Source organism: Myotis yumanensis, unplaced genomic scaffold (assembly GCF_028538775.1).
Source record: "Myotis yumanensis isolate MYYU_CA2020_CCGP unplaced genomic scaffold, mMyoYum1.0.hap1 SCAF_14, whole genome shotgun sequence".
NCBI lineage: Eukaryota > Metazoa > Chordata > Mammalia > Chiroptera > Vespertilionidae > Myotis > Myotis yumanensis.
Window position 1 is genome coordinate 9,050,004 of NW_027223765.1, and position 15,919 is coordinate 9,065,922.

General features: G+C 40.5%; 1 protein-coding gene across 1 annotated transcript in view; it reads left to right on the forward strand.

Annotated features, from left to right (window-relative positions):
• Positions 1–15,919, forward strand: part of LOC138992734 (zinc finger protein 197-like) — a 53,741-nt gene that overhangs the window by 5,232 nt on the left and 32,590 nt on the right. Inside the window, 3 exon segments of the mRNA XM_070391648.1 lie at positions 289–380; positions 629–755; positions 4,564–6,669. Of these exon segments, the coding sequence (XP_070247749.1) occupies positions 289–380; positions 629–755; positions 4,564–6,669 (2,325 nt within the window).

Consider the following 15,919-nt stretch of genomic DNA (forward strand, 5'->3'; position numbering starts at 1 on the left):
GTCCGCCCCCTGGTAGTCAGTGCATGTCATAGCTACTGGTAGGCCAGTCGCTTAGGCTTTTATATATATAGATTAGAGGCCCGGTGCACGAATTTTTGCACCGGTGGGGTCCCTTGGGGTGGCCTGCAGAGATCAGGCCCCAGTTCGTGCCCCCAGCCTCGCAGACCCACAGCCCTGCCTGGAAACCTGACTTGGCCTGGCGCCGCCCCCTCACCTGTATAGATATTGGACTTGGAGTAGTTGGCAGGGACAGCAGAAATCTCAATGCTGCTTTTCCTCCTTCCTCAGATTCTCCTGCCCCTGAAGCTTCTGCCCTTTCCCAGGAAGAGAACCCAAGAAATCAATTGATGGCACTCATGCTCCTAACAGCCCAGCCCCAGGTGAGGTTTGCATCCTTTTTCCTTCCTAAGGATCCATCTGAACCACCTAACTGTACCCCCAAGTGCCCTCTCTCATCCTAGTGCTTAGTGTCCAGTTCCCATCTCTAAATCAAGGTCCATGCAGACTTTACATGGGGTCTTCCTATATCGCTGATATCCCTTGCCCACCTCATGACTTCACCCTGTGAAAGGAACCTTTCAGTAGGGGAGCTCCTGGGCGTGGTAACCACACATACCTGTTATTTCAGGAGTTGGTGATGTTTGAGGAGGTATCAGTGTGCTTCACTGCAGAGGAATGGGCATGCCTGGGCCCAATTCAGAGGGCCTTGTACTGGGATGTGATGCTGGAGAATTATGGAAATGTCACCTCCCTAGGTAAGGACCTCTCGTCCCATGATTCTTACCTTTATCATCAGCTTTTGCTTATTTTCTGATTATGAAAATAGTGTATATTTATTTTGGAAAACAAAATGTTAGAAAAGAAAAAATCTTCCTTAAACCCACTACTTATAGACAGTTATAAAAATTTTAATATATTTCTGCTTTTTTCTGTGTATTTGAGGTTGTTTTTAAAAAATATATATTTCTGTATTGATTTCAGAGAGGAAGGGAGAAGGAGAGAGAGAGAGAAACATCAATGATGAGAATCATTGATCAGCTGCCTCCAGCATGTCCCCCACTGGGGATTGAGCCCGCAACCCAGGCATGTGCCCCCCGCTGGAACTGAACCCGGGACCCTTCAGTCCACAGGCCAATGCCCTATCCACTGAGCCAAACCAGCTAAGGCTAATAGAGGTTTTTTTACATTGTTATAAGTGTGTGTTTGTGTGTGTGTGTGTGTGTGTGTGTGTGTACAGTTTTAAAGCTTGCCGTTTTTGCATTCTCATATTATTAAAAATTGTTTGCAAATATTATCTATACTGGTTACATAATTTGTGCCATAATTCAGTTAGCCATTTTCTTATTTTAGATAATTACTATATTAATCATCTATGTTTAAGACCTTTCTTTATTACTCACCAGAGGTCTGGTGCATGGATTCGTGTACCAGTGGGGTCCCTCGGCCTGGCTTGCGGGGATTGGCCGACCCCACCGTTGCACGATTGGGGCCAGGGAGGGACCATGGGAGGGCTCCAGGGCGTGTCCGGCCCATCTTGCTCAGTCTCAATCAGGGCCAATTGGGGCTGGCTGGGGCCGGCTGGCCGGGGAGAGACCACCGGAGGTTGGCCAGCTGGGGAGGGCTCCAGGGCATGTCCAGCCCATCTCACCCAATCCCGATTGGCCGGACCCCAGCAGCAAGCTAACCTACTGGTCAGAGGGTCTGCCCCCCTGGTGGTTAGTGCGTGTCATAGCAACTGGTCAAATGGTTGGACACTTAGCATATTAGGCTTTTATTATATAGGATTATTTTTTGGAAGTAGAATTACTCGGACTAAGTGTTTGAATTGTTTTAAGGCTCTTGCTTGCCAAATTGCTTTTCATAGTGATCACTGTCATCCCGGCTCTTACTGTCAGTACAGAAGAATGCTCCTTTTGTTCTGCTTTCACTGGTGCTGAGTAATCCCATTCTTTTAAATTGTTGCAATTATAATTTTAAAAAATTTATTTATTGATTTTAAAGATAGAGAGGTAGGGAAAAAGGGAGGGAGGGAGGAAGTGAGGGAGGGAGGAAGAGAGAGAGAGAGAAAGAGCAGATTTGTTGTTTCACTTATTTATGCATTCATTGGTTGATTCTTATATGTTCCCTGAAAGGAGATCGAACCCACAATCTTGGCGTATGGGGATGACACGCTAATCAACTGAGCTACCCAGCTATGGTGCTAACATAATTTTTATTTTATTTTATTTATTTTTTTTAAATACATTTTATTGATTTTTTACAGAGAGGAAGGGAGAGGGATAGAGAGTTAGAAACATCGATGAGAGAGAAACATCGATCAGCCGCCTCCTGCACATCTCCTACTGGGGATGTGCCTGCAACCCAGGTACATGCCCTTGACCGGAATCGAACCCGGGACCCTTCAGTCCGCAGGTTGACGCTCTATCCACTGAGCCAAACCGGTTTCAGCAATTTTTAAAAGTTATAGTATCTATATATTCCCAACTGGAGTTCTTTGATTAGTAATAAAGTAAGAGTATTTTTATTTTTTTTAAGAGTATTTTAAAAAATTTATTAGCTATTTGTACTTTCACATTAAACATCTATCATGTAGTGGCAACTGTGGAAATGATGTGATTCTGTCATTAAGTAGCTTACCATGGTTTGGGAGATGAACATAGAATGAATAATGAGGCAAAGTAAAATAATTGGTATGAGAATGGCATAAGCTTCTTGATATTGAGATGGAGACAACTGCACCCAGTTCCATTCTGGACATTTCATAAAAATGGAATCATACATATGTGGTCTGTTATGACTGAATTCTTTTACCCAGTGTAATTTTTTCAAGTTTCCTCAACGTTGCAGCATATTAATACTTCATTCCTTTTTATGGGCATATATTTTTTTATCTGGATATATAACATTTTATTGATCTGTTCATCAGTTGATGGACCTTTAGGTTGCTTCCACCTTTGGGCTATTATGAATAACACTGCTATGAACATTTGTGTACAAGTTTTTGTGTATACATATGTTCTCATTTCTTTGGGATATATACTTAGGAGTGGAATTGCTGGCTCATATGGCAACTCTTACGCTTAATCATTTGAAGAATTGACAAACTGTTTTCCAAAGTTGTTGCACCATTTTACGCTCTCACCAACTGTATATGTGTTTCAATTTCTCCAAATCTTCAACAATACTTGTTATTATCTGTCTTTCTGATTATAGTCATCCTAGTCTGTCTGAAATGATTTGCATTTCCTGATGGCTAATAATGTTAAGCAACTTTTCATGTGCTTATTGGCTATTTGTATGTCTTTGAAGAAATGTCTATTCAGATTCTTTATATATTCTATATACTGGTACCTTATAAAATATATGACTTTTAAGTATTTTCTCCATGCTGTCAGTTGCCTTTTCACTTTCTTGGTGATAGTCTTTGAAGCACAAAAGTTATTCATTTTGGTGAATTCCAATTTACTTTTTCTTTTGCTGCATGTGTCATCTAGTAAACCATTGCCTAATCCAAGGTCATGATGATTTATGTCTGTTTCTTCTAAGAGTTTTATAGTTTTAGCTCTTACATTGAGGTCTTTGATCCATCTTACATTAATTTTTGTGTAAGGTAAGGGTCCAACTTCATTCTTATACATATGGCTATTCAGTTATCTCAACACCATTCTTTCCCTATTGAATTGTTTTGACACCCTGACCTGGAATCGAACTGGTAACTTCCCTGGTGCATGGGACACTGCTCAACTTACTAAGCCACACTGGCCTGGCAGCATTAAGTTGCTTTTTAATGGACTTTTTTTCCTCAGGTTAATTACTTTCAAGTAATTATAAAGTGTTCATGGACTTGACTCTTCAAATTTTTTTTTAAATATATTTTTATTGATCTCAGAGAGGAAGGGAAAGGGAGAGAGAGATAGAAACATCAATGATGAGAGAAATCATTGATTGGCTGCCTCCTGCACGCCCCCCAACTGGGGATCGAGCCCGCAACCCAGGTATGTGCCCTTGACCGGAATTGAATCTGAGACCCCCCCAGTCCGCAGGCCGACGCTTTATCCACTGAGCCAAACCAGCTAGGGCCAAATTTTAAGATTGCCTTTCAGAATCCTTAGGTATATTTTCTTTTTTCTTTTCCTTTTTTATTTTTATTTTTATTTTTATTTTTATTTTTATTTTTAGAGTTCCCATCTTCCTAGCAAGAAGAAAATAAAAAGACAGTTTTTTATAAGCCAAATGATTCTTCTTTTTCCATCCAACTTCCTGTTCCTCAAGTCTGAACCACCTATATAAAATAGCATGTTCTCTCTCATTCTTCCTTGCATCTATGTTTTCAACATTAATATATATTTTTAGCTGCTCCCTGAAGACAAAGCATTAGATGCATCAGAGTGAGTTCTGTTAATCCATTTACAACATTCTGTCAATATAGCATTCTGCTTTTAACCTGCGTTTAATGAAAAGTTTCTCCTTTTTGTATGCATATAAACGTGTATCCTTCTAGCTTGTTAAAGTCATTTGAAGATTTGTTCTCACTAACACAGACACTTTTATTCTTTTTACCAGAATGGGAAACCATGACTGAGAATGAGGAGGTAACAGCAAAGTCAAGCATATCTCAAAGAGCAGATTCTCAGAAAGGAACATCAAAAAGACTTCCAGGAGGTATTCCCCAGGTCCTTGATTTTGAGAAAGAGTGTGCATGGCAAGTTTCGGCAAGTCAGTGGGGAAATGAAACAAGTGAAAGAGATACATCGAAGAAATGTTCTCTCTATGAGCGAGACAAGAAGAAAAGGACTCCACCAGAAAAACGAGGCCGGAAGTGGAAGGAATTTGGAGAAAGCTTGACTTTAGATTCAGCTCTTTCTGAAAGTTTAATGGGTACTGAAGGAAAGAAGTTTTATAAATGTGACATGTGTTGTAAACATTTCAGTAAAATCTCCCATCTTATAAACCACCGGAGAATCCACACGGGTGAGAAACCTCATAAATGTAAGGAGTGTGGAAAAGGCTTTATTCAGCGTTCAAGCCTTTTAATGCATTTACGGAACCATTCTGGGGAGAAACCTTATAAGTGTAATGAATGTGGGAAAGCCTTCTCTCAAAGTGCTTACCTTCTAAACCATCAAAGAATCCACACTGGGGAGAAACCTTATAAATGTAAGGAGTGTGGAAAGGGCTTCTATAGGCACTCGGGTCTTATTATACACCTGAGGCGCCACTCTGGGGAGAGACCTTACAAATGTAATGAATGTGGAAAAGTTTTCTCTCAGAATGCTTACCTCATTGACCACCAGAGGCTCCACAAAGGGGAAGAACCTTATAAATGTAACAAGTGTCAGAAAGCTTTCATCCTGAAGAAGAGCCTCATTCTGCACCAGAGAATCCACTCTGGGGAAAAACCCTATAAATGTGATGAATGTGGAAAAACATTTGCTCAAACCACTTACCTTGTTGACCACCAGCGACTGCACAGTGCAGAGAACCCATACAAATGTAAAGAATGTGGAAAAGTTTTCATTCGAAGCAAAAGCCTCCTTTTACACCAGAGAGTACACACAGAAAAGAAGACCTTTGGTTGTAAAAAATGTGGGAAGATTTTCAATTGTAAGTCAAATCTCATTGACCATAAGAGGATGCATAGCAGAGAGAAGCCTTATAAATGTACTGACTGTGGGAAAGCCTTCACTCAGAGTGCTTACCTTTTTGACCACCAGAGACTCCACAATGGGGAGAAGCCCTATGAATGTAATGAATGTGGGAAAGTTTTCATTCTAAAGAAAAGCCTCATTTTACATCAGAGGTTCCACACTGGAGAGAATCTCTATGAATGTAAAGATTGTGGCAAGGTCTTTGGTTCTAACAGAAACCTGATTGACCACGAGAGACTCCACAGTGGGGAGAAGCCCTATGAATGTCGAGAGTGTGGGAAAACCTTCATTATGAGCAAGAGTTTCATGGTCCATCAGAAACTTCATACACAGGAAAAAGCCTACAAATGTGAGGATTGTGGGAAGGCTTTCAGTTACAATTCAAGCCTGTTGGTACATCGGAGAATCCACACTGGGGAAAAACCCTTTGAATGCCGTGAGTGTGGAAGAGCTTTCAGTTCTAACAGAAATCTCATTGAGCATAAGAGAATCCATAGTGGTGAGAAACCCTATGAGTGTAATGAGTGTGGCAAATGCTTCATTCTGAAGAAAAGCCTCATTGGACATCAGAGGATTCACACAAGGGAAAAATCTTATAAATGCAGTGACTGTGGGAAAGTCTTTAGTTACCGCTCAAACCTTATAGCTCATCAAAGGATCCACACTGGTGAAAAACCCTATGCATGCAATGAGTGTGGGAAAGGCTTTACTTACAACAGAAACCTTATTGAACATCAAAGAATTCACAGTGGAGAAAAAACCTACGAATGTCATATATGCAGAAAAGTCCTCACCTCTAGTAGAAATCTTATGGTCCATCAGAGAATCCACACTGGAGAGAAACCTTATAAATGTAATGAGTGTGGAAAAGACTTCAGTCAGAATAAAAACCTTGTTGTACATCAGAGAATGCACACTGGGGAAAAACCATATGAGTGTGAGAAGTGTAGAAAATCCTTTACTTCTAAGAGGAATTTAGTTGGCCACCAGAGAATCCACACAGGGGAGAAACCATATGGGTGTAATGATTGTAACAAAGTTTTTAGGCAACGAAAAAACCTTTCTGTGCATCAGAAAGTTCATACAGTTGAAAACCTCTGTGAATGTGATGAGTCTGACAAAGAATTCTCTCAAACTTCAAACCTTCATCTTCAACAAAAAATCCATACCATGGAAGAATTCTCTTGGCTCCAAAATGCCAATGAGCTGAGTCCAAGTTAGAGATTCAGAAAATGTAGTGTCATATGTAAAATGAAATAGAATTCCTGCTTATTTAACTGTTGGAGAAATGGCAATATATGGTTCTTAAAAGAATTTTTGATTGCCTCTATTATATTCAAGTGAGTTGCATGTGAAAGAAGGTTATTGTAGATTTTCAAGAATAGAAAATCAAACCAAATTCTAGTTAAAGTATACAGTGGGGCCTTGACTTTCGAGTGTCCTGACTAACGAGTTTTTTGAGTTACAAGCTGTCTCTCGGCCGATTTTTTGCTTTGAGTTGTGAGCTAAAATTCAGGTTACGAGCCAGCTTCAGATATCCTACCGCTAGTTGGCGCAGCGAACGTCACAGTGAACGCCACAACATCAGCCCAGCATCACCTGTCTCACTCAAGTGACGTACGAGTAATTTGAGTTACAAGATTGGTCACGGAACGAAATAAACTCGTAAGTCAAGGCCCCACTGTACTCTGTTCCAGACCATTCGTTAATACCCAGTAAGAGACGTTCGAGTAATTGAGGACTCTGAAGAAATTGGATTTATGTCTTATGGGATGTAATGATTTATAAGCGGTAGCAAAAATATCTTTGTATTAAAAAGTGGAAGTTTCTGAAAATGTGTATGTTATACATTTTAAAGATAGAATCACTGCTGCAGAAAGTCTGTATGGACAATATGATTGAGACATGTCAGACATGGAGTTGGGTGAGCAAGAGCATGCTGTTTGAGGATAATAAAAGAAGAACACTGGATTTGGAATCAGAAGACCTAGGTTTAGGTCCTGGCCCTTTCTCTTACTACCAATATGTAAGTCAGCATGTAAGCCTCAGTTTCTCTGTCAGTCAAATATTAACATAATGCCTACCTCACAGGATTGTTAAGAGGATTAAGTGAAAGAATCTTTGTGAAAGTACTTTGTGAAGTAATTTAGTTGTCAGTAAAGTTGGATAAAAGGGTTATAGTCACAGTCTAGAACATGGCATAATGTAATATTTGATCATTAATTAATATTCAGTCTCTGTGAACCTCGAAAGGCATTCATTTTTATAATAAGATGAAATGTGGTAGATAGCTAACTGGAATTTAGCTCTCTAAGAAGACGTAAAAAATACAGCTTTAAAAATATTTAAAGGGCCCTAGCAGGTTTGGCTCAGTGGATAGAGCATCAGCCTGCAGACCAAAGGGTTCCAAGTTCTATTCTGGACAAGGGCACGTACCTTGGTTGCAGGCTCCTCCCCCACCTGGGCCCTGGTCAAGGCTTGTGCAGGAGGCAACCAGTCTGTTTGTTTCACATTGATGTTTCTCTCTGTATTTTCCTTTCTCTTCCACTCTCCCTAAAAAAACATCAATGGAAAAATATCCTCAGGTAAGGATTAACTCCTCCCACAAAAAATGTTTAAGGGAACCCTGGCTGGTGGCTCAGTTGGTTAGAGTGGCATCCCATACACCAAAAGATTGCCAGTTCAATTCCTGGTCAGTGCACATACCTAGATTGCAGGTTTGATCCCTAGTCGGGGTGCATATGGGAGGCAACCAGGCAATGTTTCTCTTACTCCCTCCTTCTCTCTCTAAAATCAATTTAAAAAAAAAAGAATTTTAGGTTGTTTGCTTGAACAACTGGAAAATGATTTTTTTAAATGTTTAAGGGAGTTAATAGACCCTAGTTCAGCGGTCTCAACCTGTGGGTCGTGACCCCTGAAAATATATCCTGCATATCAGATATTTACATTACGATTCATAACAGTAGCAAAATTACAGTTACGAAGTAGCAACAAAAATAATTTTATGGTTGGGGTCACCACAACATGAGGAACTGTATTAAAGGGTCGTGGCATTAGGAAGGTTGAGAACCACTGCCCTAGTTTGTTTTTACATAATAATACTGAATTATTGTGGGAAAATAATATATCCACCCATTAACACTGATACCAGTGCAAACAATTTCTTTTCAACCTTCAAATTTGAACCTAGTGTATGTAGAGTATCAGAATGGAAGGGCAGTCCTATGTTGCTTACCTTGTTCATAGGGAAAAGTCCTTAACCCCAACCCATGAGCTGATTATCCCTGGCATTGCCCTCAATTTATCATTGTTGACATGAGATAGCTTTTTACTTAAGAAACAAGCCCTTCAAGCTCTAATTAAACCAATTCAGAATACATTTCTGAGCCGTTAGGCCCATTATTCCCTATAAAGCAACCATTCATTCAGTTTTCCCTTTTGTACATTTGTAAATTTAATTCAACCTGTATCTTTGAGTTGATAATTTTATGTTGTCATTCTCAAAACTCCAATTCTGCAGCTGGACTATTACTATCAGGATTGTGTTTCCTAATTACCAGTAGTATTGAAGTGGTATGTTGATTATAATAATTATTAATTCAACTCCAAATTTCCTTGAGGGCTGGTTCCTCATTAGAATGAAGGTACCCAAAAGTGAATACTGGAATGGGCCCAAAGTTAAAAATCTTAAGACCTGGTTATGAGTTAGATTCTTCAACTTGGACAAATGCCTTCATTTCTTGGAACTTTGATTTCCTCATCTGTTAAGCAGGAAGAAGAATATCTACCTCATGAAGTTATTACAAGGTAATGAATATGAAATTGTTTTATATCCATGCTGCAGAAGAATCACCCTGGATTATGTAATAATTACAAAGGTAAATGTTCTTTAAGAATGGAGAAAACTAGCATTTACCTCTTAACCAATTAAAATGCAACATTATTAAGGCTGAAACAACCCATATAATGTGCCTCTTCATAGGGATGCAATAAGCTAAAAGTATAACCTGAATTCATCAAGCTTCTTGGACCAGATTGCCAGTTTACAGGACCTACAGGAAGCAGAAGAACAAGATAAATGACATCAGGAGAAACAAATTCAGATGTTGGATATTGTACAAGAAAACTGCACTGTATTCTTCAAAATGACGATGAAAAGGGGAGAGGTGATAATCTTTGAAGCTGGATGAGTATTGAGAGTTCATTGTACTGTTCTCTGCTTTTATATACAGTATGTATGAAATTTAACAGTAAAAGGTATAAAATGTGAATTGGAAAGTTGTGTTTAAAAGATACTAAAGATCATTCAGCAAGTGTGGCTCAGTGGTTGAGCTTCAACCTATGAAGCAGGAGGTCACGGTTCGATTCCTGGTCAGGGCGCACGTCCTGGTTGTAGGCTTGATCCCCAGTGGGGGTGTGTGCAAGAGGCAGCTGATAATGATTCTCATCATTGATGTTTCTATTTCCCTCTCCCTCTCTAAAATCAATAAAAATACATGTTTTTTAAAAAGATACTAAAGAGCCCTGATCGGTTTGGCTCATTGGATAGAGCGTTGGCCTGTGGACTTAAGGGTCCCAGGTTCGATTCCGGTCAAGGGCATGTACCTTGGTTGCAGGCACATCCCCAGTGGGGGGTGTGCAGGAGGCAGCTGATCGATGTTTCTCTCTCATCAATGTTTCTAACTCACTATCCCTCACTCTTTCTCTCTGTAAAAAATCAATAAAATGTATTTAAAAAAAATAAAAAGATACTAAAGAGCAATAAGATGCTAAGGCAGGAATAGACTCACACAAATTCACAATTGATTTTTGACAAAGATACAAAAGGAATTCAGCAGAGGAGGGACTTTTCAGCAAATGCTGCTGGAACAGCTGGATGTCCATAGGCTAAATAAATGAATAATTGGAAACTAAGCAAAGAATTCTTAGATTTTTATAAAAAACATGCTCCATAAGAGGAAAAAATTATTTGCTCTTTAAAAAACTCTTGAGGGGCCCAGGCTGGCATGGCTCAGTGGTTGAGCATCTGCCTATGAACCAGGAGGTCATGGTTTGATTCCAGGTCAGGGCAGATGGCCCAGGGGGGTGCGGGAGGCAGCAGATCAATAATTCATCATTGATGTTTCTGTCACCCTCTCCCTCTCCCTCTCTGAAATCAATTTAAAAAGTAAAATATAGTAAAAGTCTCTTAAGAGGATGAAATATTTACAAATCCTACATCCATACAAGATTGGTAGTTAGACTAGATAAAGAATTCTCCAAACTCAGAAAATAGATTTATTTTAAAAATGAGCAAAAGTCATACATGTCACCAAAGTATAGATGGCAAATAAGCAAATGTAAAGTTGTTTGACATTATTAGTCATTAGGGAAATGCAAGTTAAAAACAACTGCACAGAATAGCTTTGGAAACAGATAAATGGTGTTCACGTCAAATGCTGGCAAGGATGTGGAGAAAATGGATCTCATTTGCCAGGAATGTTAAATGGCACAGCCACTCTGGAAAATAGTTTGGCAGTTTCTTCCCAGTATTGCTCTTTTGAGCATTTATCCCAGAGAAGTGAAATCTAACGATCAGGTGAAGACTTGTACATGACTGTTCATAGCAGTTTTTTTCATAATCAAAATTTGTAAGTAACCCAAATGTCCTTCAGTAGGTGGTTAAACAAATTGGTATATCTATATGATGAAATTATTACTCTGCAATAAAATTGAGTAACCTATTGATACCTGCAATGACTCAAGTGAATTTTAAGTGAATTATGCTGAGTGAAAAATCCAATCTCAAAAGGTAAAAAAGTATAATTCTATTTACATAATTTTCTAAAATGACAAAACTACGTAAGTGAAAAACAGATTAGTGGTTGCCAGAAGTTGAGAGTGGTGGGAGAGAGCAAGGGAGAGGGAGGGGAATCTAAGTGTTAGAACATTGTGTGTATCTTGATTGTGTTGATTATACAAATCTATACATATTGTGATAAAATGACAGAATTATACACACACACTGTACCAATCTTGATTTTCTGAGTTTTATATAATTATGTAAGATATACCTGTTTGGGGAGGCTAGTATCTTTGCAACTTCCTGTGAATCTTTAAAGTCTAAATAAAAAGTAAAAACAGACTAAGGAGTGTGATGCAGTGTGGGAAACTGATTTGGAAAAACAAAATTATGAAATATGTATTTTAGGACAGATGGGAAAATTTGAATAACTATATTAGTTAATATTAGGAAATTACTAGTTTTCTTACCTGTAATGATGGTGTTTGGAGAATATTATTATGAAAGGATGAATATTGAAGTATTTGGAATGAAGTGTTTTGATGTTTACCACTTTCAAAAAAATGTTTTTCAGTATGTATGGTACAAAGCAAACGTAGCAAAGGTTGATAAGTCCAGATGGAGGCTACAGGTATTGTACCTTTCAACTTTTCTGTACCTGTTTGATAGTTTCAAAATAAAACATTTGGAGCAAAATTTTCAGGGCTTTCTACAGATTAAATCTTTGTAGCTTCGGGCTCCTGGGTGCTCGCCTCGTTTAACTGCCCCTGCTCAGCCTGCAGACGCCCACCCTCCCTGCGCCCCGCTTCGGAGCGCCTTTGCTCGCATCCCAGATCCGCAGCAATATAGGATACCCATCGAGAGGAAAGCACCTCCCAGATTCCTAGAGAGGCCGGCATGGCGACTTGGGGAGCCGGAAGCCCATCCCGAGGCACTTCCTGTCCGGTCATTGTTCTGGCGCCGCTGGCCACTGGCCGAGGGGGTCCCGGCCCGCCGGCCTAAGGCCCCAAAACCCATGAATTCTGTGGCCCGGCCTCTCCGCAGCGCACGGTGAGCTGGGTTGGGGGGTGGGGCGCGAATGACGGGGGCGCGGGAGGGGCCGTCCCTGTGGTGGGCCGGCGGGTCCTCGCCTGGGGGACCCCAGCCCGGTCCGAGGGTGGCTCCGCGCCCCAGCACTTCGGGAACCCGCTGCCGCCTACGGAGGGCCTGGCCGCGGGGAGGTTGGACACGAACCTCCCGGGAGCCGGGCTTACCGGGAACGGGCTGCGTGGGGCTTGGAGATGGAGGAGGGGGGCTGCCACGTTTGGACAGAAAGGACATGGAAAGGAAAGCCCTGGAAGGGGACTCCGTGCTGTCACGGGCCGGAGGCCGATCTGAGTTTGCTCAGCAGCCTGATGACAGGACTCAGAGTAGCCAATCTTGCATAGTCACAGGTGAAACGAGCATTAAGGGACTTCCTACCTAGAATTCGGCTAGTCAAGGAAAGAATAATGTTCCAGAATTAAAATTTGTTGCAGGAGTGAAAGTATTGCGTTACTCAAGAAATTCAATGTATACAGTAAGTTGCTCGTAAGTTAACACGGGAAAAAGCATATGCTCACTTCAATAGCAACAAAAGGGGTTAGTAAAAGCATTTTTATTCTAATAAAGCATCTACAGGGGAATAGAAATCTCTCATTCTCTTCATAACCAACGAAAATGTTAAGGTAATTGTGTTACTTAAAAAAAAAAAAAACAGCACAAAAAAAACCTGTTGGCTTGGCTGTGATGAAAGGATACTGTTAAGTTGGTGGTGTGATTTGGTGTGGTCCTTTTAGGAAGCAATTTGACCGTACATGTCAATCATAAATTCCTTCAACCAGTAATTCCTCTATTCTGTTTGCACAGAAAAATCTTAGCATTAATTATTACTAAGAAAATAAGTGGAAACAATCAAAACTCCTTTTGCTGAAGCAATGGTTCATAAATTAGGGATGGTTAAGTAAATTATCGCTATAATTGAGAGTACTATGCCAGAATGAGATAGCTCTGAATGTACTTACATTAAAACATCTATCTAAGACTACTAGACTATTGTGAAATACAGAAATTGAGTTCAAAAAACAATACAGGTTGCTGAACAGTATACATATATGATCTAATGTGTTGTGGAAAATTAAACAGTAAGTGTGAAGTTGTATATAGTGTATGGCAATACAGAGAAAAGATTTAGTAGACTGATCACTAATTTGTGTATATGTAGGATATATATTTAATTCTGTGTATTTCTGTATTGATCCTTTTTCAATGGGAATGATAACACCCTAGGTTATTGTGTAGCTACTAAAAATGATAAGTGTGAAGAATGGCAACATGAAAAAAATCGTCTTTATCTTAAGACTAATACTTAGTCTCACGGGACATTTGGAAGAAATGGAAAATATAACAAGCAAAAAGAACCTCAAAACTACCTGTAATCACATCACCCGGTGATAACCACTCCTAACATGTTGGTGTCTAGGCTCCCAGGTTTTTCTTGAGATGATTATTCTATTATCATTCTATTATTTACCTTTGGCACTAAAATCTTTGTGTTGTAATGTCCCTTCTTAAAACACACACACACACACACACACACACACACACAGAAAAACCCCATGGTGATCATTGTGAAAATATGAATCCCCATAGTTAAAAACAAAAAGTTTAACTTGACATAATTGTCAATGTGGTTGGAAGTTTTCTCTTAAAAGAAATATATCCTATCATACACAGATGTTACCTCTTTGGAGGTGGACCAGGGGTGATTTTTCTTAATCATTTTTTGTATTTTTCAAGTCTTTACAATAAAAATGTATCAACTTTATAATCAGAAAAAAATCAATAGACATTATAGAAAGCTGTTGGCAGTGTAATTATCATGGGGACAAATTACATGTTTACAATCCAACCCCTTCCATCCTATGAGTGAGGAGTAGAGCAGGCCTTGTGTTGCAGTGGCCCCTGTCTAGGCACTGGTGAAATTGGCCAGTGGGCTTGGCAGCAGCTTGATGCTAACAATGTTTTCTGCTTTCTCAGTAGACAGTACTCATCCTGGCCCTGGGAGGAAACTCAAGAAGATACTGTTGAAATTAAAGATTAGATGGGGCTTGACCTCTGCTGGGCAGCCCTCAGCTGCAGGAGTTCTGCTGAGCAGAGAAGATGACTGCAGATTTGAGAGAGGCCATGGCCCTGGCCCCTTGGGTCCCAGTGACAGTGAAAAAGGAGGAGGAGGAAGAGGACAGCTTCCTAGGTCAGGTATCCAGCCAACAAGTGCATTCTGAGGACATCAAAGCCGGGGTTCCTGGAGAGGATCCCCGGGAAGGCCTTGACGGGGCAGAGCAGGAGGAAAAGGTAAATAATGGTCTGGGAGGAATGAGGGAGGAGAGACCGAAGGATCTCCAGGGGGTTCAGAGGGCTGCTGTCCCTCTGCTGCCACTCCTGGAGCCTTGTTTCTCCGCTGGAGCTCTGGCCTTCAGTCCTTTGGAACATAAAGGAGCATTCTCTTCTGATTGATGTGGCATCTAGTACTTTTTAAAAAAAAAAAATACATATTTTTATTGATTTTAGACAGGAAGGGAGAGGGAGAGAGAAATAGAAACATCAGTGATGAGAGAAAATCGATTGGCTGCCTTCACCCCCACTGGGAACTGAGCATGCAACCTGGGCATGTGTCCTTGACCGGAATTGAACCTGGGACCCTTCAGTCCACAGACTGGCATTCTGTCCACTGAACCAAATCGGCCAGGGCTGGCATCTAGTACTTTATAAACTGGTGGTTCTCAAACTTTGCTACACAGAATTACCTGGGGAGCTTTTTATAAAACTGTGATGCCCACGCTATACTGCATTCCAGTTAAATCAGTATCTGGGGGCGGGACCCAGACTTGTCCAGTTTTAAAAACCTTCTAGCTGGCCCTAACCGGTTTGGCTGAGTGGATAGAGTGTGGTCCTGTGGACTGAAGGGTCCTAGGTTCGATTCCGGTCAAGGGCATGTACCTTGGTTGCGGGCACATCCCCAGTAGGGGATGTGCAAGAGGCAGCTGATCGATGTTTCTCTCTCATCGATGTTTCTATTTTCTCTATTCCTCTCCCTTCCTCTCTGTAAAAATCAATAAAATATATTTTAAAAAAACACATACCTTCTAGCTGATTCCAGTCAGGATTTGATCATTCTGACCTTTGTTTCTCAAACTTTAATATGCATAGGAATCACTGTGGTGGGGTCTTGTTGAAATGTAGGTTCTGATTCAGAAGGTGTGGGGTGTGACCTGAGATTCTGCATTTCTCACAAGCTCTCAGGTGATGTGATTCTTTTGAACTGCAAAGGACACTTTGAGTAGTGAGGCTTTGTACTACACTGTGGTCCTTATGTTTTCAAACACACCCCTTACCATCATTGGCCAGATGAGGTTCCCCAAAGCCTCTGTAATGATATGATCTTTGATCTTTAGACCTCAGAAAATTCTAC